Source organism: Mercenaria mercenaria, chromosome 13 (assembly GCF_021730395.1).
Source record: "Mercenaria mercenaria strain notata chromosome 13, MADL_Memer_1, whole genome shotgun sequence".
Classification (NCBI taxonomy): Eukaryota; Metazoa; Mollusca; class Bivalvia; order Venerida; family Veneridae; genus Mercenaria; species Mercenaria mercenaria.
The window spans coordinates 40,414,890-40,440,758 of NC_069373.1; the positions used below are offsets into that span (position 1 = coordinate 40,414,890).

Here is a 25,869-nt window from a genome sequence, read left to right on the forward strand (position 1 = left end):
ATATTTGATCATTAATTGTTTGTTTTGTTGAGTTTTAAGTAATAATGATACCATACAGGACATACAGTAACTTTGCAGCTTTAAATGGAAAACTGACCTAAGACTTTTGCCCTCTGGGCACTGAGTACAACCAACATCATTTTACAAGCCAACTAGATGGCTCCTTCACAAGACAAAAGGACAAGAGCTTGAACAGGTGACTGGCAAGCAATATGAAATAAGGGGTGTTTTTAACTTAACCATGGAGGCCATTACATGTATATTCTATATGATATTTAATCAATAATACTAAGTAACATAGTATTCCTTGACTTGTAATTTAATCTTACATGACAATTCATGAAGAATGGATAACATAAAAGAATTTTAGAAATGAAATTGTCATATAAAAATTGTAACATAAAACACCTTACCAAGCCTCACTGAGCATGTTGAATTATGACAAGAGGGCCATGATGGCCCTATATAGCTCATCTGATTAATGGTGACCTTGACCATAACCTTTACCCTCAGGTTCATGTTTTGTTTGTTTGTTTTGGGTTTAACACCATTTTTTAACAGTATTTCAGTCAAATGGGACCACCCAAGGATCATTCCTTTGAAGTTTGGTGAAAATCTTCCCAGAGGTTTGAAGAAGATTTTTTAAGAAACTGTTGTACAATGCACTACGGATGATGGTCAATCGGTTTGGTGAGCCTTTGGCTCAGGTGAGCTAAAATATTTGTGTGATCCCATGTCACTGGGTGTGACGCAATGCTTATGAAGTGAGAGGGGTTCAAAACATCAGAAATATAATTATGATCAGATAAATTTTTAACTATTTTTTCTATATGTAACTCATATCAAAACTAAAGTGACCCCAGGGCCCAGCTTTAAATGGGGCCTTGGTCATGATTTGAACCATTTTGATAAAGACTTCTAGACAATGCCACATTTAAAATATCTAAGCTCTGTGCCTCAGAGTCTCAGACTGAACAAATGTTTTCCTGTTTTCCCTATAGAAATCTAGGTGAAATAAGGGAACCACAGGGCGGGCCCAACACTGACCCTGGATTCATAATTTGAAAAATTTTGGTAGAAGTTCATGAGACAATGCCACATGCCAAACATCTAAGCTCTTGGTTTCAGAGAAGATTTTTTTTTAAAAATTAATAATATAGCCTGGCGGTCGTGTTTTTTTACTAAAATAGAAAGACAAAAGCAATCTTGGAAGAGGGTCACCTATAGATCATTTCTACAATTTTTTTCTGAAATCAGACTCATAGTTTCTTAGAAGATTTTTAAAGATTTTCATGTTTTGCATGGATTTCAATTGTTTGGCCAAGTTTGATCATTCCTGTAAAGTTTGGTGTAAATCTGCCAAGTGGTTTTAAAGAAGAAGACATTTTAGACACAAGACGTACAACGCACCACGGACAACGAGTGGTCACAAAACATTGAGCAGTCACAAAAGCTCACCATGAGCCTTTGGCTCAGGTGAGCTAAAAATCTAACTGATAAAGTTTGCACATGTGATCAAGCTGGATCAGCTGATGCTGTTAAACTATTCATCAGTGTCTAGTGACATTTAACTGTGTCAGCACTCTGAATAATAAGTAAACTCGTCATATATGACAGTTTTATAAGCTACACATAATAATGAAAAAAAAATCAAAAAATTTAAATGGTTTCTTAATTAATTCCGTTGGATTGTTAAAATTGAAAATCTTTACTTACCAATAAAGTCATAATCATATGCTTTTTGAATAAGATGAGCTTTACTGTCTTCAATTGTATGCTCTATCATTTCTTTAATCTCGTCACCTTTTTCAATAGCGATTTTCATTAATGATTTAAACAAATCCTCTTCCTTGTCACGAGCAAACTCAATCTTCTTTGGTGTGATGAGGACTTCTCTTGCCATGTCAAATGCACAGATTATGAAGGTATTGAGACATCGTATATGAGTATTGTTTAAAACAGTCACAGCATTAACTAGGTAACGCTGCATTGTTTGTTCCGAGAATGTTGTGAAAGACTGCTGAAACTGGTGCAAGTCTGTAACTAATATACTATCAACTTCGAAATAATCTTCCACCATATTTCGACTTATATTTCTAACACCTGGTGTTTCTGTAAGATATCCAACCTTACAAAGTTCGGTGAATATTGTGTGACAGTTATTTGGTGGTATTGTCGTGACAAAAACTTTACCCATTCTGTGACTAGAGGATGAAGGTAAAGATGACGCAGGGTCCCCAGAGGATGTGGATGAATCATTGGCATTCATTTTGTCTTTATCAGATTTTGCACCTTCCTTGTCATTATCTAATGCATGTTTTGTTTCACTGCTTTGTTGATTACCATTTTGAACACTTACATTATGGCTCAAACTATTTTTGGTGCTCTTGCCATTTTCTAACACATTCTCACTTATTGTATTATTGTTGTGTTCACTATTCTGTGAAGACTGCTTCCCTGTTTGAAGTGTTGGACTGTGAACAACACCACAGTAGAATGGATTCCCTGGTACAATCTGCGGTGTTGTCACTGGATCCGGGATGCGCACGAAACAGACTGGCTGAAAATTGGAAATCTCCTTCAGCAGTTCTAAGTCTTGAATCTCCTGAAATAAGCAAGATTAAAATGTCTTAAGACAGGCAACATCAGATAGGTGAAACCTGGAAAAATTGTTCCAAAAGTTTTGAGTTCAAAGCCGTATTTTAGAAGATAGTTCGACTATCTTAAGAGTTGATGACAATTCTATAATGTAAAACAAGAGGGCCATGAATACCTTGTATCACTGACCTGACCTATCGACCTAAAGATCGTCAAGATTAACATTCTGATCATAAAAGTGGCCTCTAGAGTGTTAACTAACTTTTCCTTTGTTTTGACCTGGTAACCTAGTTTTTGACCCCACCTGACCCAGATTTAAACTTCACCTAAAGATCATCCAGATTAACATTCTGACCAAGTTTCATTAAGATAAGGTCATAAATGTGGCTTATAGAGTGTTAACTACCTTTTCCTTTGATTTGACCTGGTGACCTAGTTTTTGATCCTACTTGACTTAGATTTGATGCTGACCTAAATATCATGAATTAACATTGTAACCAAGTTTCATGAACATACAGTCATAAATGTTGCCTCTAGAGTGTTGACAAGCTTTCCCTTTGATTTGACCTGGTGACCTAGTTTTTAACCCCAGATAACCCAATATTGAACTTGTCCAAGATTTTAGTAAGAGTAACATTCTTACCAAGTTTCATTAACATTGGGCTAAAATTGTGACCTCTAGAGTGTTAACAGTCAAGTTGTTGATGATGGACGGATGACGACGACGGATACAGGGCGATCACAAAAGCTCAGGTGAGCTAAAACTCCTTACAGAACCTAGGTTGCATTTTCACTATGAAATGATGAAATCATGTGTGAAGTAAGGCTGTTGTATCTGAATTTCATTTGATTGAATAAACGTTAGTTCTTGAAATGATTTCATCTTTCATTTAAAATAAACATAATTAAAACTGTAAAAATTATTTTTAGTCAGCAAGAGTACAACAAATGATACACTTGTTTACAAACAACTACATGTATGCTAAGAATAGTAACGGTATGTATATGAAATAGAATCTTTGTAGGAATGATCCAAGTTATAATAGCAGCCTTTAGACATATTATTCAATATTCATATGATAATAAAATATGTATAGATGTGAAGAATGCATAATTGGGTTGTTGAGAAGATATATGAAAAGACAAGCATTAGGTACTATAAGACATTTATTATAGCTAGTTAGAAGTGCTATTAAGTTGTTTGTAACATGTGATATGGTCAACACCAGTGCCTGAGGCATAGTGCATTATTGTCACTGATCTGTACTAACTAATGACTGTATTTTGTAATGTTATTGACTTCTTACCTGAATGTTATTAACATGAAAGGAATGGTATGGAGGGGTTATTTTAACAATCTAGGGGGTATAGGTTTTGTAAATAACAAGAGCTGTCTCCTTAGGATGACATATGCCCCCGATGGCACTTTGAATGAGTAGTTATGGCCGATGTTAGAGTTTAGGACCTTTGACCTACGGAGCTGGGTCTTGCGCGCGACACGTCGTCTTACTGTGCCACACATTCATGCGTAGTTATTTTAAAATCCATGCATGAATGACAAAGATATGGACCGGACACGCCCATCAATGCACTATCATGAAAAATGACCTTTAACGTCTAAGTGTGACCTTGACCTTTGAGCTACGGACCTGGGTCTTGCGCACGACACGTCGTCTTACTGTGGTACACATTCATGCCAAGTTATTTGAAAATCCATCCATGGTTGACAAAGATATGGACCGGACACGCCCATCAATGCACTATCCTTTAATGTCTAAGTGTGACCTTGACCTTTGAGCTACGGACCTGGGTCTTGCGCGCGACATGTCGTCTTACTGTGGTACACATTCATGCCAAGTTATTTGAAAATCCATCCATCGATGACAAAGATATGGACCGGACACGCCCATCAATGCACTATCCTTTAATGTCTAAGTGTGACCTTGACCTTTGAGCTACGGACCTGGTTCTTGCGCGCGACACGTTGTCTTACTGTGGTACACATTCATGCCAAGTTATTTGAAAATCCATCCATCGATGACAAAGATATGGACCGGACACGCCCATCAATGCACTATCCTTTAATGTCTAAGTGTGACCTTGACCTTTGAGCTACAGACCTGGGTCTTGCGCGCGACACGTTGTCTTACTGTGGTACACATCCATGCCAAGTTATTTGAAAATCCATCCATCGATGACAAAGATATGGACCGGACACGAAAATTGCGGACAGACTGACAGACCGACAGACCGACAGACGGTTCAAAAACTATATGCCTCCCTTCGGGGGCATAATAAAATATATTGGTCTGAATCATATATCCCAGTATTTGTCAGGAATTCCCAGTATTTCCCAGCATCCTGGGAAATACAAGTATTAATGCCAACCCTGATTTTCAGTACTGAAAGGAAAGATATACAGTACAGCTGTTACAAAAAGTTAAAATACAAATTTTAACAAGAAGCTGCGTTTAATAAACGCTTGATGCCCCCGGTGGCATCCTTGTCGATACAAAGCAACCTAAGTCCCAAATGAGGTCAAGGTCAAACTGAGGTCAGGTGCTGTTTGAAGATGAGGAATGGTCACAGGTTACAACTGTATTAGTATCAATTCATTCTTGTAAGTGGTATTAATGCTAGATGAAACGGTCCCATTTGGTTAACCAAGAGATGGCCCATACAAAGCAACCTAAGTCCCAAACGAGGTCAAGGTCAAACTGAGGTCAGGTGCTGTTTGAAGATGAGGAATGGTCACAGGTTACAACTGTATTAGTATCAATTCATTCTTGTAAGTGGTATTAATGCTAGATGAAACGGTCCCATTTGGTTAACCAAGAGATGGCTCATATAAAGCAACCCAAGTCCAAAATGAGGTCAAGGTCAAACTGAGGTCAGGTGATGTTTAAAGATGAGGAATGTTCACAGGTTACATCTGTATTAGTATCAATTCATTCTTGTAAGCGGTATTCATGCTAGACGGAACGGTCCCATTTGGTTAACCAAGAGATGTCCCATATAAAGCAACCTAAGTCCAAAATGAGGTCAAGGTCAAACTGAGGTCAGGTGATGTCTGAAAATGGGGAATGGTCACAGGTTACATTAGCATTAGTATCAAGTCATTCTAGTAAGGGGTATTGATGCTAGACGAAACGGTCCCATTTGGTTAACCTCGTACGGACGGACGGACGAACGGACGGACAGGACGATCACTAAATGCCATCCGCATCAGTAGATGCTGGGGGCATAAAAAGGATACCAGTGTTAAGTTGTCTATGAGATAAATGTAACAACAGGCAAATAAAATTGTGTTATTACAATAATAGCTCAATCTGGTACGCTGTACTCAGTTCGAGTGGATTTTTGCCAGATCATATCTCACACGCAGTGTTTACCTTGGAAATCGGTTTATTTTAATGAATTAAAATATTTAATTATCAAGCTTAAAATTGCCTTATTGATATTGTGGGTAATTCTGAACATTTGGGTATTTTTCTTTCTTTGTAAAATATTTTTTCATTGGCGTTAGAAATTTGTTACATTGATCCTGATTGGTCCAATAAAGTTGTTTTGTTGAGGCCCGGCCTCTTTTTGTTTTTTATAGTATTTATCACTGTTGTAAGTGATTTTGACACGATCACACATTTTTTGAAATTAAATTTTTCCCAAAACCCACCGCCAAATTTTCAGTTTTGTTTTTAGAATCTACCTTTTTTTATCATGATGTGAAGTTGAATGGTTTCATAACTTACACTGTGGTGTCTTTTTGTAATTTGTTTATTTCGTAAGTGGCGTATTAATAATTTGTTGAGTAAGTTATTTACTGAGATGTATTGTATATGCAATATTATTTTGAGTATGTATGTCCTTCATAATGTGTCAGTAAATAAGATAAGGCGGTTAATTGAATATTCATAAGAATATCAGTGCTGATCATAAGTTTTGTTCTATTATAATTCCTTATACAACATGTGATCATTGAATTATAGCTGAATACAACATCCCAGATCTAGCTACTTTTATTATATACCTGCACCTTTTTGTTTCTTGTTTTGTTATTGAATGAAATCTTCAATGGTAATCAATGGAAGTTAGTGAAGCATTTATGTGTGCTATTTTCAGAACTGTGTCAGGTCATGTATATTAATGAAAGTAGTCTTGGAACATACAATACAATGGGTACAATTTATAAGGAATAATTTTCTGCCTGTTCATATTAACTTGTGAAATACAAGATATTTTTTACAGAATTTATACAGGTATGTAATAAAGATCAATATTATACATGCATTAAGCAGGCACCAAAACAAGAATGCTTGCTGAATGAAGTAAGGAAAACTGATGAATTAATATATCTAATTTTTTAAAATGATGTCATGAAAGAAAAAAATAAAAGTAATACTAGATCTCAGATACTTCTGAGAAAAGTGCATGTTTCCCACAACTGCCTAATCATCTAAATAGTAAGTCAGTCTTTATTATACTGTTTTCTCATTACAAATATACCTTTGAAGAGTAAAAAGGCTGATTTTGTGTAATTCAAGGGCCATAATTCTGAAGTGCCTCGGGTGAATTTGGCTAGTTAATGAACTTGGCCAAGGAGTTATAGTCAAAAACATTTGGTTCAACTTTGCTGAAGATCGGATGAGAAATGCTAAAAACTTAGAGCACGTACAAGAGTAAAAAGGCTGATTTCCATAATTCCAAAGCGCCTGGTCCGATTTAGAAAGTTATCGAACTTGACCAAGGACTTATGGTCAATAACATTTTGTTCAAGTTTGGTGATGACTGGATGAGAAATGTTCACCTTAGAGCCCAGACAAGAGTAAAAAGGTTGATTTTCTGTAATTCAAGGACCATAACTCGTAAGTGCCTAAACCGATTTGGCTATTTATCGAACTTGGCCACGGTCTTATGGTCATACAGATTTTGTTCCAGTTTGGTGAAGACTGGATAAGAAATGTTTGACTTAGAGTGCGGACAAGAGTAAAAAGGCAGAATTTCGGTAATTCAAGGGCCATAAGTCTAAAATGCCTGTACCAATTAGGCTAGTTATAAAACTTGGCTGAGGTCTTATGGTAAAACACATTTTGTTAAAGTCTGGTGATGATCAGATGAGAAATGTTCAACTTAGAGTGCAGGAAAGAGTAAAATTAACCAATTAAAAAATAACCAATTTGGCTAGTTATCGATCTTGGCCGAGGTGTTATAGTCAAACACATTTTGTTCAAGTTTGGTGAAGATGGGATGAGAAATGTTCGACTTAGATGTTCGACTTAGAGTGTGAACAAGAGTAAAAAGGCCAATTTTCGGTAATTCAAGAGCCATAACTCCAAAATGCTTGGACCGATTTGGCTAGTTATCAAACTTGGCTGAGGTCTTACGGTCAAACACATTTTGTTCAAGTTTGGTGAAGATCTGATGAGAAATATTTGACTTAAAGTGCGGACAAGATTTGTGACATACAGACAGACAGACTGAGTAAATCAATATGTCTCCCACACCACTGTGTGTGGGAGACATAACTTAACAAAGATACCTTGGTAGTTAAAGATTCTGTATGAAATGCATATATAAGTATTGGTGATATGTTTTCAATACAGCGCTTGACTTCCTCCTCAAAGAGCACATTTGATGCAGCCACTACTAATGTACATCCATATCTCAACAACTGGTGATTAAATGAAACCTCCAAAACTGCAGTTCCTACTGCTGAATCAGGCTCTTCATTCTCTGAGATCTCAAGATCTTTACGTGGAATTGTATTCCAGGGACCATTGTATGCTTCCAAGTTTTCTGCAAGGGAGTATTCGCCAGGCAGTTCAAGATTTATGCAGAGATTATCTCCATATCTAAATCTGACTGTGCGGTATCTTCTGTCATTATCATTTGGATCGAATGTTGGGAATATAGTTCTCTGAAATAATTCATTCACAATACGTGATTTGCAATACTCGTTTTGTCCAAGAACAACAATGCCAGGAAGTTTGTCAGCAGTTGATAGGATTTCTTCTTCCTCTTCATGAAGTACCTCGAGTGACACAAGTGGACCTGAAAAAGAAAAAAATGTTAAATTAATATTTTTATTCATATCATTAACAAGTTGTATTATGATCGAAAACTTCAATCTGTGGCAGGGATATTTTCTTTGACAGTTTCATTGAAGACAGTTGTGTCTTACATCATGCCTTCTATAATTTTTATTCGTATAACTGAATGTTGTCAGTGAATTAATTGCCAAGAACAGGTTCATAATGCACAGTCCTTTCTTCACAATGAAGGAATGTGGCCATGTAAGTTTGGGGTGAGGGATTTCATCATGGAATTAACAATTTGGAAACTAGAGCTATCACTGAACGGGATGAATGCACTTTCCACACGCACTGACACTGTACATTGAAATTTAACGCACACAAGATTGCATAATTATGTGACTGTATGTATATACAGTATAGTAACAAAATTTTGTCTGAAAGAACCTAACATGTGCCCTGGAGAAGTTGGTACTGATCACAGGTGTAAAGTTTCATTAAATTGTGTGCAGTGGTTTGGGAAATTAGGTGCGCAGAACATTGCTGTATATAGTATAGTAACAAAAAACAAAGTCCCATAACTCTGCAGAATATGTATGTATTGTATGATAGCTCAGTGTTTTTTCTTAACAAATTTGGTGCAGGCAAAACGTATAAACCGGGCACAGGGTGCGGTAACTAAAAGTGTGCAGGTATTAAATACCCGCACGCTAGTTACCGCACTGTTGGATCTAGAAAGTATGGGCGTGTCTCTAACAGCAGACAGCAACTTGCATTTTATTGATTTTCTGTGCTTGCATTTGTTTATTTTACCTGAGCTTTACACATTTGTAAAGCAAGGATCTTAAGTAGTCACTGAACTGCTGTATATGGCAATGTAGAACACCTACTGAACTACCATATGGATGGCTATGATACAAAACAGAAAGAACATTAAAACTCTCAGGTAAACGATTTATACTCAGGGGCTATGCCCCCTCGTACAAATCGTTTACCATCGAGTTTCAATGCTCTTTCTATTACAAGGAATATAACATGCACCATAAATATAGTTGGTACTGATCACTTGTGTGAAGTTTCATTAAACTGTATGCAAGGGTTCAGATTATGTGTGCACAAGATTGCATATGGAGACTGTACATATATAGTATATTAACAACAAGAGCTGTCCGTAAGACAGTGCGCTTGACTTTTCTCAGTGCTTGACTCTGAATTAGAGCTTTGCCAGTAAAAAAAATGCCAGGTTAAAAAGGGACATAATTCTGTCAAAATTAAAGTCAGAGTTATGGGAACTGTGTCTCCTGGTGTAGACTTTGATAGAAAATAACTATTTTGAGTTTCAAGTCAAAAGCTTTAATAGTAACAGAGATATTTGACTATATCAAAAATTTTAACAAAAAATTCTAAGTTAAAAAGGGGCATAATTCTGTCAAAATTCAAATCAGAGTTATGGGGATTGTTTCTCCTGGTGTAGACTTTGATGGTAAATAAGTATTTTAGGTTTCAAGTCAAAAGCTTTGATAGTAACAGAAATATTTGACTATCAAAAATTTTAACAAAAATTTCTAAGTTAAAAAGGGGCATAATTCTGTCAAAATTCAATCAGAGTTGTGGCGATTGTTTCTCCTGGTGTAGATTTTGATGGTAAATAAGTATTTTAAGTTTCAAGTCAATAGCTTTGACAGTAACGGAGATATTTGACTTTATCAAAAACTTTAACCAAAAACTCTAAGTTAACAAGAGCGCCGCCAAGCCGGGCAATATACGCCCAAAGGCTTACATCATAGGATGGGAGAACTTGACTGTTGAAGCCCCAAAGGACTGGAACAACAAAAGGAAAACTTCAAAAAAAAATCTAAGTTCACAAAAAAAAAATTCAAAGTCTACAAAAAAATCCTTATCAGGTACAGGTATGTAAAAATACACCTTAAAATTGGAGGTACCATCCATGTTGTACCACAGAAAAGAGGTCTCGGTTTTTCCCTACGGCAAATAATAAAAAAGTTTCAAAATAAGCTATTTATAGTAACATAAAAGGGAAGTAATTCAAAAAAAAATTATTGTAAGTACAAAAAAAGAGATCTGCCAAATAAAAACAAGAGCACTGCAATGCAGAGCAATATACACAAAGCAAAGTCATATATGACCTTTGACCCTTAAGTGTGACCTTGACCTTGAAGCGAGTCATCCAGAACATGCGCTCTGCACATCGTTGCAATGTGGTGAACATTTCTGCCAAGTTTCTTTGAAATCCTTCCAGCAGTTCAAGAGTTACAGAGCGGACACGAAACAAACTGATATGACTTTTGACCCCTAAGTGTGACCTTGACCTTGAAGCAAGTCATCCGGAACATGCGCTCTGCACGTCGTCTTGGTGTGGTGAACATTTGTGTCAAGTTTCTTTGAAATCCTTCAAGGGGTTCAAGAGTTACAGAGCGGACACGAAACAAACTGATATGACCTTTGACTCCTAAGTGTGACCTTGACCTTGAAGCGAGACATCCGGAACATGTGCTCTGCACGTCGTCTGGGTGTGGTGAACATTTGTGTCAAGTTTCCTTGAAATCCTTCAAGGGGTTCAAGAGTTAGAGAGCGGACACGAAATTGCTAACGGACAGACGGACAGACGGACGGACGGACAGACGGACACCAGCGTCATAACATAATACGTCCCTTCAGGCGTATAAAAAGGGGCATAATTCTGTCAAAATTCAAATCAGAGTTATGGGGATTGTTTCTCCTGGTGTAGACTTTGATAGTAAACACTATTTTAAGTTTCAAGTCAATAGCTTTGATAGTAACAGAGATATTTGACTTTATCAAAAACTTTAACCAACGCAGACGCCGACGCCGGGGCGAGTGCAATAGCTCTACATTTTCTTCGAAAAGTCGACCTAAAAAAGAATCTACCATGCACAACTAGGATTACTACCATGACTACTGATCACTTGTGTGAAGTTTTATGAAACTGTGTGCATTGGTTCAGAACATTTAGCGCACACAGCCACAATATTGCATATGCAGACTCTGTATATATATATATATAGTACAGTAAACCTCGCTTATAAGGAACAGCTAGGGACTTCTAAAAATTGTTCCTTATAACCGAGGTTCCTTATATCCGTATAGCGAACTAGTTCCTTGTAACCGAGGTTTGTATAACGAACACAATTTGTATAGCGAAAACTATTTGACTGACGTTTCATTAGGGCTATGTGTTCACACTCCGGGCCGACCTTGAATCTTTATGTGAGGAAGTTGCTTTTCTAGTACCGATCCTATCCTGGAGAGATCGTAAGGTAAACTGCCTGCATGTATATGACTGAAAGAGTGTTGAAACGCGGCGTTATACCTAAACCAAGCCAAAATGTTCGTCGGTAAGAATGACCGTAATTTATGTTTATTTTTTGTCGGTCAATGATGACTATAAGATATGTTGCAGTTACTCCCCTTACCTTGCTTGACTACATGTTATCTGAATAGTCATCAATACTAATATAAAATAAATGTTCAATTTTTTATTATAAAAATGTTAAATTAGACTACCCATTAAAAATTAAAAGTAGGGTATTTATGACATACAGTGTATTACCCATACATACGGATTAAAGTGTAAATTATACCTATACTTTTGCTATTGTCCATTTTAGCACCTGCTATAATTTTTACAATTGGAAATTTGGTAAACTGGGCTGTTTGCCATTGTTAATCACGTGTAATTAGCACATTTATTTAGGATTTTCGTTCACTATTAATTGTTAACATGACATACCCAATACATGTAGCTGTCGAACATAATCTTGAGTAAATATAGTCTACTATCGTTTAGTATTTGGTAATCTGATGATATTATATATTTTCTTTTTATGGTATCCGTGAATTAACAAACTAAAGATCATAGAAATGAAATAATTTGTGTTTATTCATGTGCATGAAAGCGATTTTCATGTGCATGAAAGCGCGTGATAGTGCCGACGTTGTTCTGACGTCATCAGCGATTCTCATGTTTATTTCCGGTTTTCAATCATTTTTATTCTTTATGTCTGTTCGCTATAACCGAGGGGTTTTCCATTGCATTTCGTACTTTGGGCCTGGAAAAAGTGTTCCTTATAACCGAGTGTTCCTTATAACCGAGTTCCCTATAACCGAGGATTTTTACATTAAATAAAGAAGGAATTAGATCGGGGAATTGAAAACTGTTCCTTATAACCGAGTGTTCCTTATATCCGAGTTCCTTATAAGTGAGGTTTACTGTATATAGAGATAGTACCTAAGATTTAAGTTATGAAAAGCAATTTAAAAAATAACTTTGGTTGTTTAAATATAACATTTGAGACAGAATATAATAAGTAAGTCTTGATCTGATCATTTTGAAGGATGCTGTTCAAATTTTTCTTAAACATTTTAATCGCCAATTATACCTGGATTATTGTGGGAAGAAGTTAACTCAATGCAAAAAAGTTGTCTAATGAATGATTATTGTATGATATCGGAAAATATTTAAAGTCTAATTCAGAAGTCTAATAAAATAAATTCAGATCCACTATTTAAGGTGAAATTTATATAGAGTGGGCAGACCAATGCTTGGCGCATACCAACGCTCGGCGTATATCACGTTTCTCTTGGAATTTTTTTATCTCTTTTTTAATTTCTCATTTTTTTATATAATTTTTTTATTTTCAGATCAGTATTTCATAATTCTTGTATTCCGGACAGGATTTTCTCACGCTTTTCTGGTGCCAAAAAAACTTATCTTACACCCAGGGCTGTAAGATGTCTCCCGTGCTATAATTTATGGATGAATGAATGAATGAATGAGTGAATGAATGCGTAAACTTATACACTACTATTATAACAAAATAGTACTTTAAAGAGAAACATTAGTTTTTCTTTATATCTTCTACAAATTGAAGAACATTTAAGGCATGCAAGGAAAAGAAGCAATCACTGGCAGCGAGTAAAGATGAGAATATCCGGCACTTGAGTAACAGTTTATGCGTTAACTTGGCAGGAGGCTCGTTACCACCTAAACAGTTACCCTCTTGCCGGATATTCCCATCCTTATCCGCAACCAGTGAAAGATTCTTAGATAATCAATTCAAATCAGAGTTATGGGGATTGTTTCTCCTGGTGTAGACTTTGATAGTAAACACTATTTTAAGTTTCAAGTCAATAGCTTTGATAGTAACAGAGATATTTGACTTTATCAAAAACTTTAACCAACGCAGACGCCGACGCCGGGGCGAGTGCAATAGCTCTACATTTTCTTCGAAAAGTCGACCTAAAAAAGAATCTACCATGCACAACTAGGATTACTACCATGACTACTGATCACTTGTGTGAAGTTTTATGAAACTGTGTGCATTGGTTCAGAACATTTAGCGCACACAGCCACAATATTGCATATGCAGACTCTGTATTTATATATATATATATAGTACAGTAAACCTCGCTTATAAGGAACAGCTAGGGACTTCTAAAAATTGTTCCTTATAACCGAGGTTCCTTATATCTGTATAGCGAACTAGTTCCTTGTAACCGAGGTTTGTATAACGAACACAATTTGTATAGCGAAAACTATTTGACTGACGTTTCATTAGGGCTATGTGTTCACACTCCGGGCCGACCTTGAATCTTTATGTGAGGAAGTTGCTTTTCTAGTACCGATCCTATCCTGGAGAGATCGTAAGGTAAACTGCCTGCATGTATATGACTGAAAGAGTGTTGAAACGCGGCGTTATACCTAAACCAAGCCAAAATGTTCGTCGGTAAGAATGACCGTAATTTATGTTTATTTTTTGTCGGTCAATGATGACTATAAGATATGTTGCAGTTACTCCCCTTACCTTGCTTGACTACATGTTATCTGAATAGTCATCAATACTAATATAAAATAAATGTTCAATTTTTTATTATAAAAATGTTAAATTAGACTGCCCATTAAAAATTAAAAGTAGGGTATTTATGACATACAGTGTATTACCCATACATACGGATTAAAGTGTAAATTATACCTATACTTTTGCTATTGTCCATTTTAGCACCTGCTATAATTTTTACAATTGGAAATTTGGTAAACTGGACTGTTTGCCATTGTTAATCACGTGTAATTAGCACATTTATTTAGGATTTTCGTTCACTATTAATTGTTAACATGACATACCCAATACATGTAGCTGTCGAACATAATCTTGAGTAAATATAGTCTACTATCGTTTAGTATTTGGTAATCTGATGATATTATATATTTTCTTTTTATGGTATCCGTGAATTAACAAACTAAAGATCATAGAAATGAAATAATTTGTGTTTATTCATGTGCATGAAAGCGATTTTCATGTGCATGAAAGCGCGTGATAGTGCCGACGTTGCTCTGACGTCATCAGCGATTCTCATGTTTATTTCTGGTTTTCAATCATTTTTATTCTTTATGTCTGTTCGCTATAACCGAGGGGTTTTCCATTGCATTTCGTACTTTGGGCCTGGAAAAAGTGTTCCTTATAACCGAGTGTTCCTTATAACCGAGTTCCCTATAACCGAGGATTTTTACATTAAATAAAGAAGGAATTAGATCGGGGAATTGAAAACTGTTCCTTATAACCGAGTGTTCCTTATATCCGAGTTCCTTATAAGTGAGGTTTACTGTATATAGAGATAGTACCTAAGATTTAAGTTATGAAAAGCAATTTAAAAAATAACTTTGGTTGTTTAAATATAACATTTGAGACAGAATATAATAAGTAAGTCTTGATCTGATCATTTTGAAGGATGCTGTTCAAATTTTTCTTAAACATTTTAATCGCCAATTATACCTGGATTATTGTGGGAAGAAGTTAACTCAATGCAAAAAAGTTGTCTAATGAATGATTATTGTATGATATCGGAAAATATTTAAAGTCTAATTCAGAAGTCTAATAAAATAAATTCAGATCCACTATTTAAGGTGAAATTTATATAGAGTGGGCAGACCAATGCTTGGCGCATACCAACGCTCGGCGTATATCACGTTTCTCTTGGAATTTCTTAATATGTATTTAAAATATCAGCTCTCATGAGTCCCATTTCGTTTGTTTATATAATGTGTGATTTTATCCAAGTGCGGTTTATTTCCGGTATGGTCACGTGGTCACAGTAGAGCAGACGATGCAAGGCTAAAAGCCGTTCAGTTGTGTGTTCTACTCTCATTAAAACCGATTTTCTGGTAAAACAGGTATTTAAAAAGTAGCTTGTGGGCGGAATTTTTGAGAAAAAACATTTTTCTTTTCAATTATTTTATTTCTTTATGCTTAAATAAACTATAAACCCTTATTATGGCATTTTATACGGACCGATTGTACTTAATTTTCTGTAGCTTATGCTGTTAAAGTAATTGATATATACTATATGGACTAATGGCACTTTTGAAAAAAATTCCAAAAATAATGGAAATATATTATCAACTATAATCAGTTATTGATTTCATGTAGTTAGACTCACATGATTGTGACAAATTATCTTCGAATGAGTTCCTTAAGATAATTGTTGTATAAAATGTGTTTATTCAATTTATAGATGCAGAATAGACAGGGGTAATTTAGGTACAGGTTTTTATACTTTAAAAAATCAGTTAATCAATATAACCTAGGTTTTGCGTTAGATATGTCTTATACTTCACCTTTATGCATAAATAGTTCAAAATTACAACCTGCAGATTAATATGCCGTACGCTGAGTGTTGGTATACTTCCGCACGAACCGCACAGGTTTTACTGGTACTATTTTTAGCTCCAGCCTATTACGTCACCATTGACTAGAAATGTGTAAACAATACATGGTTGAATACTCGCAGATTGTTCTACAAAGTGACGATAAAGAAGTATGGTAAGTAAATGTTAAATCAGTTTTTAGATTTAAAATATGTAGTTTTTACGCCGAGCATTGGTCTGCCCACTCTATAATGTTATTTCTACCATATAACACATCATGTATAAAAACAAGAAAAAACTCTTCAGCATTTACCATGAAATTTGAAATTACAATGAAATGACTTGTCACTAAGTTTTTAACCATACAGTTATTGTTCTATTTGATTGAACTGTGAAATGCATATTGATTACTTGGTCTGTGCACAGAATATTTTAATCTTTGGTTGATTTTTGGGACATCCGTAGTGTATGGAAAAAAAACCCCAGCAATTAAAATCATATAATGGGTTTATATTTAAAGTGTGTATATGGATGTATGAAAGTCACGATAGACAAGTGGTCATTGCCAATAGCTTGAAACCTGGAGGTCATAAGATTGAAACTGTGAAGTGTATGTATTGTTTTTTTTGTTTACAAGTTTCAACAAACACTTTGTACATGCACATTTTTTATCCAATATTTTCTCCATTGTATTTTTACATGTATTAAAAAATTTTTTTATCTCTTTTTTAATTTCTCATTTTTTTATATAATTTTTTTATTTTCAGATCAGTATTTCATAATTCTTGTATTCCGGACAGGATTTTCTCACACTTTTCTGGTGCCAAAAAAACTTATCTTACACCCAGGGCTGTAAGATGTCTCCCGTGCTATAATTTATGAATGAATGAATGAATGAGTGAATGAATGCGTAAACTTATACACTACTATTATAACAAAATAGTACTTTAAAGAGAAACATTAGTTTTTCTTTATATCTTCTACAAATTGAAGAACAAGGCATGCAAGGAAAAGAAGCAATCACTGGCAGCGAGTAAAGATGAGAATATCCGGCACTTGAGTAACAGTTTATGCGTTAACTTGGCAGGAGGCTCGTTACCACCTAAACAGTTACCCTCTTGCCGGATATTCCCATCCTTATCCGCAACCAGTGAAAGATTCTTAGATAATCAAGACAAACATTCTGACCAAGTTTCATAAAGATTGGGTCCAAAATGTGGCCTTTAGAGTGTTCACAAGCTTTTTCTTTGATCTGGCCTACTGACCTAGTTTTTAAACCCACATGATGCAGATTCGAACTTGACCTAGAGATCATCAAGACAAACATTCTGATTAAGTTTCATTAAGATTGGGTCACAAATGTTGCCTCTAGAGTGTTCACAAGCTTTTCCTTTGATCTGGCCTACTGACCTAGTTTTTGATCCAACATGACCCAGTTTCGAACTTGGCCTAGAGATCATCAAGACTAACATTATGACCAAGATTCATAAAGATTGGGCCACAAATGTGGCCTCTAGAGTGTTCACAAGGCAAATGTTGACGCACGACGCCGATGGACGCTGGACAATGACCGGTCACAACAGCTCACCTTGAGCACTTTGTGCTCTGGTTGGTGAGCTAAAAAGGAAGAAAGAAGGTCAATATGTTATGGTTACAGTCAAATGACCCCTAATTATAATTAAACAGTGTAAGAAATATGATCAAATATTTTTGTAAGTATGATGAAATATTTTTGGAATTATTTTTTAACAATTTTGAAATTACTATTCCTGTGAAGTTTGGTTAAAATCTGCCCTTTGGTTTTCATGCGAAGGAAATTTGTTAAGAAAATATTGCTAGAAGTCATTTTTTTTACCAAGTGGGGAAGGGGCCTAAGCCTGTGATTTGGTAAAAAAAGGTTGTTTTTGGTAAATGGGTACAGAAAATCTGATGTAAAGTCAATTTTTAGGGAAAACTGCATTATTTTCTGAGGGGAGGGAGGCCCGTTATAGAAGGAGATGGACAGAGAGATGGAGGCAGGCAGGCTTGCTTGAATATTTTTCAGGGCAGGTACAATTGTTTTTATATTTTTTTTAGGAAGTGTCATCCGGATGCCTAGCCTGCGTTCTAGCCCTCTGCTTACCTCACCGCTAGCAAATCCTCAGGGTATTTTGTAGCCGTCTGGTAACTCATTTCTTAATGAACAAGTAATGATTTTATATAGTTTTCACTGTTATTTACTTAAGATTATATCAATATTTTAATTATTACTTGTCTGATTTTTCAATCGATAAAATGAATGAGATCGTGTTTGTATACAAATCTGCTGATATCCTATTTTTATAATTGATAAAACATTAATTGTTGAACGTCCATGTTATTTTGTAAAAAGTAATGTTTTTCGAAATAGTGTGCAACCTACTTTTTTGACCAATCTGAGTGAGTTATTAAAAAAAAAAATGGCTTCTTATACCTTAAGAACAATGTGACTGTAGCAATAATTTTCGAAGAACAGCTCTACACAGTGAAGAGAGTTGAAGGTGAAGAATCTGACACGACTGACTCTGCAATTCTGATTGGTCAAATGTAGATTTCACACTATGTCAGATAAAGTGCATGAAGGGAATTCTTCAAGGAAAAGAAACCCCGGTTGGTCACTCTGCTACGCTCCGTTTCCCTCCCTATCAGTTTCTTTTTCAATGACAATTCACTTCATAAACTCTATCTATTACATACTGCCAATTCCAGAATAATGCGCCGATTCAGTGTTTGCATCATACACATGGAGTGACTGACTGATATCGATTTTATTATCGCGAGCGGCTAATCTTGTAACAGTCATTTACATAAACTCGACCCAAGACGCGAGACAAGTTATGTACATTTAAAATTCTGTGGGTTTTTCCTGTTAATTGTCTAAACAACACATAAACTGAAGTCAGTCATGCAATGTGTTTACAGTTTTAAAAACTGATGATATTGCAGTTTTAAGCCATGTCTCTGAATCAGTTTTAAGTCAAACATTTTTTACAGAATAGACATCAACCACCCACCCCATTTACATTATGTGCGTAAAACTGTCCCATTTGATAGCTGTTTATTATTGTCGCATTATCTCAATTTATTTCACGTATGATTTTTTTTCTTAAACTGATTCATTGTGGGACAAATTGATAAAATCACTCACTACAAAATGCAAATTTAGTCAGCGGGTGCAAATAAGTTTAAGATCAAAAGATGTGTTTATACATGTAAAATTACACATGTCCTATCACATGTGAAATTTTTGTCGCTAGGTCAGGGAATTTTCATGTTGAAAATACAATATTTGATTTAAACATAAATGCATGGTTTATATACGTAATTCAAGTTGTAAAGGTAATAAAGTATCATGTGTTTGAGAATCTAGTAAACGTGCGATTAAATCAGCTAGAGTCATTTCTTATCGTACATTGAACATGTATTTATGCCTAATCATCGATTCAAATTTCGGTCCTGTAGCCATTGTACATGAAATCAAACGCCTTGAGTGCTAGACTCATCAAGTGGTTAAGGTCGCCAGCTTCAAATCACATCCCCCCTTATTGAAGTGGGTTTGAGTCTCACTCGTGGCGTTGAATTCTTCATGTGAGAAAGCCATCCAGCTGGCTTACGTACGGAAAGTCGGTGGTTCTACCCGTGTGTCCAATCGTGATGAAATAATGCATGGTGGGGCACCCTTCCTCCATTATCAAAGCTGGAAAGTTGCCATAACTATGACCTATAAATGTGTCGATGCAACGTTAAACCCAAACAAAAATAAGTGCTGAACTCCTTCATTTAACTTTATATAACAGAGAATTAAAACTTGATTCGAGATTCATGACTAAGTAAGTTTCCTAACCAAGAAACTTGCTCACAACGGATTTTTTTCTTGGGTTTAATGTCCGATTTCAACAGTTCTTCCTGTTTGTCGGGTGGGCAGTTTACCTAACCATCGCTCCTGGGAAGAACCAGTACAAGACCCCCGTCCTCCGTATGAATCTGCCAAGCGTTCTTACATAGAGATATGGCCAGTAGCAAGGCTCGAACCCATCCCCCCACAGGTTACAGTGATTTCAAGTCAGCGACTTACCACAGCGACTTACCACTTGACTACAAGAGCGATCACACGATGGATGGTTATTACAATTCGGAATCTAGAAACCATGAGTGCGTTGTTGCACTAATGCCAGACTAAAGTCGACATAGAACTCCCAAATTGATTTTTGTAGACTGGTTCGACTAACAGCTTATTTTTATCTCTACTTTTTTTCGTTTGACTAAAGTTTTCATGACATCTCATACCACATGTCTTCAGTATGCAGTAATTATTAGACGGATTTCTATGAAATAATGTATATCTTTTCATATGGAATCTTTTCTTATGGATGTTAATTCTTTGGTTTGGTATTCTACAGTTTGAGAGAAAATATCGGTAGATAGACGTATAGTTATAATGATCGCATCACTTTGTGTTTTTACCAACAATTGTTACATAAATTCATACCTTGTAGGAAAGAAAATGTTTAATGAAAATTGGCTGCGTGTTTATTTGCGCCATTTAGCAACTTTTGAAGCAGTCTAAAATAAAAAGTGCTAAAACTGCACGTGATTTACCCGGCCGCACTCAGCATGCGTAGTGGTCCGATACACATGTGTGGAAGAAATGACTTACTGAACAAGACGTAGTGCTATTGTATTGTAGTAACCTGAAAGCATATTTAGTTAAAATAGCAATGCATCGAGTGGCGCCTGTGCAATAAACTTTTTATTACAAAATTGTGTGTATGGTCATAGATTTCCATTCTCTGTGTAACAAGAGCCAAATTATGTTCTATTATTTGCAACAAGCTGCGACAGAATTACGTGCCTTTTAAAACAGAAAAGCACTACACACACTAGGTACAGTCCACCTAATTTGAAGTGATCCTAGGAAATACTGAGAAACTTTTTTCATATGGGCAATTTCCCCTCTTGCGTCAAACACTCGAAAGACCAAACTAATTGAACAATTTCCAATGAAATTTTCATCACTGCCGACGCTTTACATGCTATAAATTTAAATGCCTATTATTTCACGAACTGGCCATAAATTTAAATAAAACTTACATGCATCGAAAGGTGATTCAATTCCTCACTGATTTATGTAAAAATTATCAAAGAATATCCAACATAACGAATTTTCTAGTGATTTAAACCTACGTATCATTGTATGTTGACAGCTAATATGCACAAACGATAAAACCAATAACTTTACATGACTGTGTACTGTGATTTATCCTCAATTATTTTGGTCCTTCAAAGTTTGACACATTAATTCCTGTCACAAATATAAAACAATCTGAACGTCGAACTATTTTGATTAATACTAGGTATTAATAGATGTTCACGAGTCTAGGGACAACTTCCAATTATATTTCGACAAGATACTGCATGTAGTTTTGAATAAATAAATGGATGAATATAATCTATTACAGAGTTTGTTTTCTAACAACTGAAAGCAAACTTATAGTTCAATGTGTAAAGACAACATCGAGTATGCGATATTTTCCATGACCGACATCTGTGGACATTTCACGAAGAATAGATAAATGTACATCAATTTAAAATAAATACATGAAACCTTCGAGACAAAACCTGCGGTAGCAGTTTTATTTTATTTCGTCGAGAGTTGCTATACAAAAACATGTATAAACATCAATGTTCAAATCTATAATCTACATAGATTTAAGTGTATATGCACATGAATGTATTTATTATGCTGAGTCAGAGCTATCTTGAAATAAATACCTGTGATATTTTGCTTTTGAAACTAACCCGTAACGATCAATTGAAGAAAAATACTTTAGGGCAGAGTTAACTACAAGTGTGATCAAATTAACCTCTCACCGATAACTAGAGTGACACCTACGTCATTTACTACCAGCGTTTGATGTTAACGCCCATTCGGCGAGCTTTTCTGAAATTGGCAGTAAAATGTATGATTATGAACACTTACTACTGTTTTTGTAAAAGTTTTGAATATCAGAATGCTGCTATTGAAATTAAATATTATTTAAAACAGTTATTCATTACAAAATGTTTTGAGTACTAAAATTTGAGAATTGTAAGTATTAATCTGAACTGTTTTAATTTTGAAAATTCAGTGAATAAGTTGTTAAGATTTAAGAATTCAGATCCGATAAAAACATTGTTTTGCCTGCCACCAGATGAACAGAATTTAATGAGCGATGTCAATGCAGTGATTTATTTGGGACCTTTAGTTTGTATTCAGACAAAATTTTGTTTGCAAATAAGTATTGATATTTTCAGTGAATAACAGGTATCATTATTATCAATTAATACTTACTAATAAGGAAATCAATTACCGGACAGCTAGAAAATCTCCTGATGATTTGCTAACCACCCAGTAACCTGATGGCTAGAACGCAGGATAGATGTCTGGTTACCGGATGGCTGTACACTTCCTATATTTTAATTTAATGACAAAATTTTAATGGATAAAAGTATGATTTTACCAAGTGGTCTGTAAAAACATTACGCCTCTGTGATAATGGATATTTTACAGAAGTGGTTTGTAAAGAAATTAAGCTTCTGAGACACTGGATATTTAAGTTGTTTTTACATCAGGTCTGTAATATTATTGTAGTAACAAGCATCTCACTGATAATGGTTTGTGTGTTTGTAAGTCAGCCTGTATGTTTTAACAGAAGAAATACTATATTAAGGTGATGAAAACTGAACCAAACTATTTGTCTTGTGACAAACAACAGGATAATGGCAAAATTTACAGATCTGTAAATATACCACATTCATGTAGACCAGATTAACAGGCTGGTAACATTGCCCGATCGGGCTTTCGACATAAAAACTAATATTTCTTGAAAAATAATGAAGATATTTCCTTCAAACTTGGTCCAATTATTAAGCATAACATGATACAAATTAAAATAAAAATAACTTGGTTGCCTTCAGTTTTGGTAAACTAATTTCCCCTTTTCATATTTTTATGACGCATAATTTTTGAAGTCCAAAAAAAAAAAGTTCTAATGCTAACTTAGCAATATGTTCTAATGCTAAGTTTAAAACAAAAAAGGGTTCAATGGCTTTCTAATGCTCTAAATTATTGCGCTAGTACATAAATGTATACATTTTACTGTGCTCTCACTTACATTATAGAGAAATGTAAGTTGCTAAAAATTGTTCATATCTCTGCACTAGAAACAAAGTATTAACCCTATATATATATATAGAAGAAAGATATTGGCGCAAAAGTCAGTAGCAATAGAAAGCCATTTAACCCTTTTCTGTTTTAAACATTGCATTAAAACATTTTTTTTGGACTTCAAAAATTATGCATCATAAAAATTTTAGAAAGGGAAGTAATTCTAACAAAACTGAAGGCAACAAAGTTATTTCTATCTTAATATGCATAATATGTTATGCTTCATAAATGGACCAAGTTTGAAAGAAATATCTTCATTATTTTTCAAGAAATATTATCGTCAAGAGTCCTTGATTCAACACTGTCCTTGAGTCAACACCCATGCTGTTTTATTGTTTTCTTTCTTCTTTTCTTATCAAACTTTTGGAGAAAGATGTGTAGAGGAAACAAATAATATTTGTGGTGAAAAGTCTGGAATATGTGTCTTGGCTGTTGATTTTGAACTCATTTCTAAGAATTTCTTCATTTTTTTAAGAAATTGCTAATTTATTTCAACCAGTCTTGATTACAAGTCAGCATTTTTAAGAACACTTGTGAAAATTACATAAATGTTTCGTGTTTTTAAAGACAATGTATTTAGTTTTGATTTTATGATATTGAAACATCAGTGCATTACCCTATGTACACAGAGTGAATGGACATATTGAGGGGTGTTGACTCAAGGACACCTTTTTATTGTGTACAAAAAATCACCCCTGTCTAGTAGTTGTCATTTTACTCGACTATCACTGCACGGAATTTAATAAAAATTTGCATGGAGGATGACTACATGTTCCAGTTTATGAAAGTATCAAAACATAAAATATTTCATGAGCTTGTGTTGGAAAAACAAACATTTATCCTTAGGGTGTTGACTCATGGGCACTGGTGGATAGTTTTATCTCCAAAGCCCGATCGGGCAATGTTACCAGCCTATTTAAGTTTATACTGGGAGTCTTAAACTTGTCTACAGTAAAGTGGAAAATACTGTGAAATTGAAATCCAATTATTTACCAATATAAAAACAACTGTGACTTTGTTGTCAGTACAGTGCTTAGGGTATAGCGGATAGCTAACTTATTTTTCCTGCATTCCAATTCAAAGAAATGACAATAATAGTGTTTTTTTAGTATATCAGACAGAAAACATAGATCTATTCTTCTTAAAACAGTCAGCTTTTCATAGAAATTCATGTGTTTTTTCTCTCCATGCCATTGTTTACATAAGAGCTGATTTAGGGTGTACAGGATAGCTTTGGTCATTTTTTACATTATTAGTTTAAAATCCACACCTTAACAAACTTTCCAAGACTTCTTTACTTTAAGGCCCTTACTTTAAATCAGAATAATAATCTCTTTTCAAAAACATTCAGCTTTTTAAATTTCTATCAAATTCTTTTCATTCACTGACGTTTTTTACATATGCACTGATTTAGTCTATAGGGGATAGCTTTATTTTACATTTGATGACATATGAAAAATAACACAACCAGCAAATATTTAAAATGTATGTCAGAATGTCTGTTTGCATGCCAGTAAAAGAATGATATGAAAATTTATACAATAAATTATTCAAGTCTAAATATAAAATTTATCAACCTATCCTCTATACCCTAAAATCCGCTATACCCTAAAGCACTGTATATTAACTTGTTTCATTAATTTTACAGAAATTAGTCTCACCATTTTCGTTTTTGCCACTTTCATTGATATCATCAAAGCATCGTTTTGTTTCTTCAAGAATAGTATGCAATCTTTTAGAATGATTGCAGAAACGCTTTATCCCTGATGCTAGCGTGGACGGCATTGTGCAACTACTGTCATGTCTTTATTAAGTCATGGAAAGGTTGAAGTCCAGAAATTTTCCCAAGTTGTTCTTTTTTTCCTATAATCACTTCCGCCTTCAAAGGGATCTTACTCTGGTTGACCCGGTGTTCAAGTAAAATAGTTATAGGCTTACACGGGTAGGCCTAAAGTGCGAAAATAAGGTTATTTTCGCGAAAATAAGATTTTTTTACGAAAATAAGCCATATATTTTTTTATTATATATCTAATTACAATTTATTTTATATCATTATATAGAGACGATCATTTGACACTTATAAAACAAAACTAAACGATTTTAGTCCAACAATTAGGAAATTATTAGCAATTTTAATTAACATGCGTCAAAATCGCTTGCGAAAATAACTTTTTATGTGCGAAAATAAGCTATATTTTATTTATTTATTAACTAAATGAACTTTAGTTTATATCATCATAAAGATACGATCATTAGACACTAATACAGCAAAATAAAGTGATTTTAGTCCAATAATTAGGAAATAGTTAGCGATTTTAATTAACATGCGTCAA

General features: G+C 34.8%; 1 protein-coding gene across 2 annotated transcripts in view; it reads right to left on the reverse strand.

Annotated features, from left to right (window-relative positions):
• Positions 1–25,432, reverse strand: part of LOC123528649 (dual serine/threonine and tyrosine protein kinase-like) — a 100,972-nt gene extending 75,540 nt beyond the window's left edge. For both annotated transcript variants that reach the window (XM_053521619.1, XM_045308529.2), the window contains exons 1-3: positions 25,198–25,432; positions 8,135–8,646; positions 1,717–2,605 (exon numbers count right to left, since the gene is read on the reverse strand). In XM_053521619.1, coding sequence (XP_053377594.1) covers positions 1,717–2,605; positions 8,135–8,646; positions 25,198–25,321 — 1,525 coding nt within the window. In that variant the 5' untranslated portion in view covers positions 25,322–25,432. The remainder of the gene's footprint in view (positions 1–1,716; positions 2,606–8,134; positions 8,647–25,197) is intronic.
• Positions 25,433–25,869: the final 437 nt, after the last annotated feature.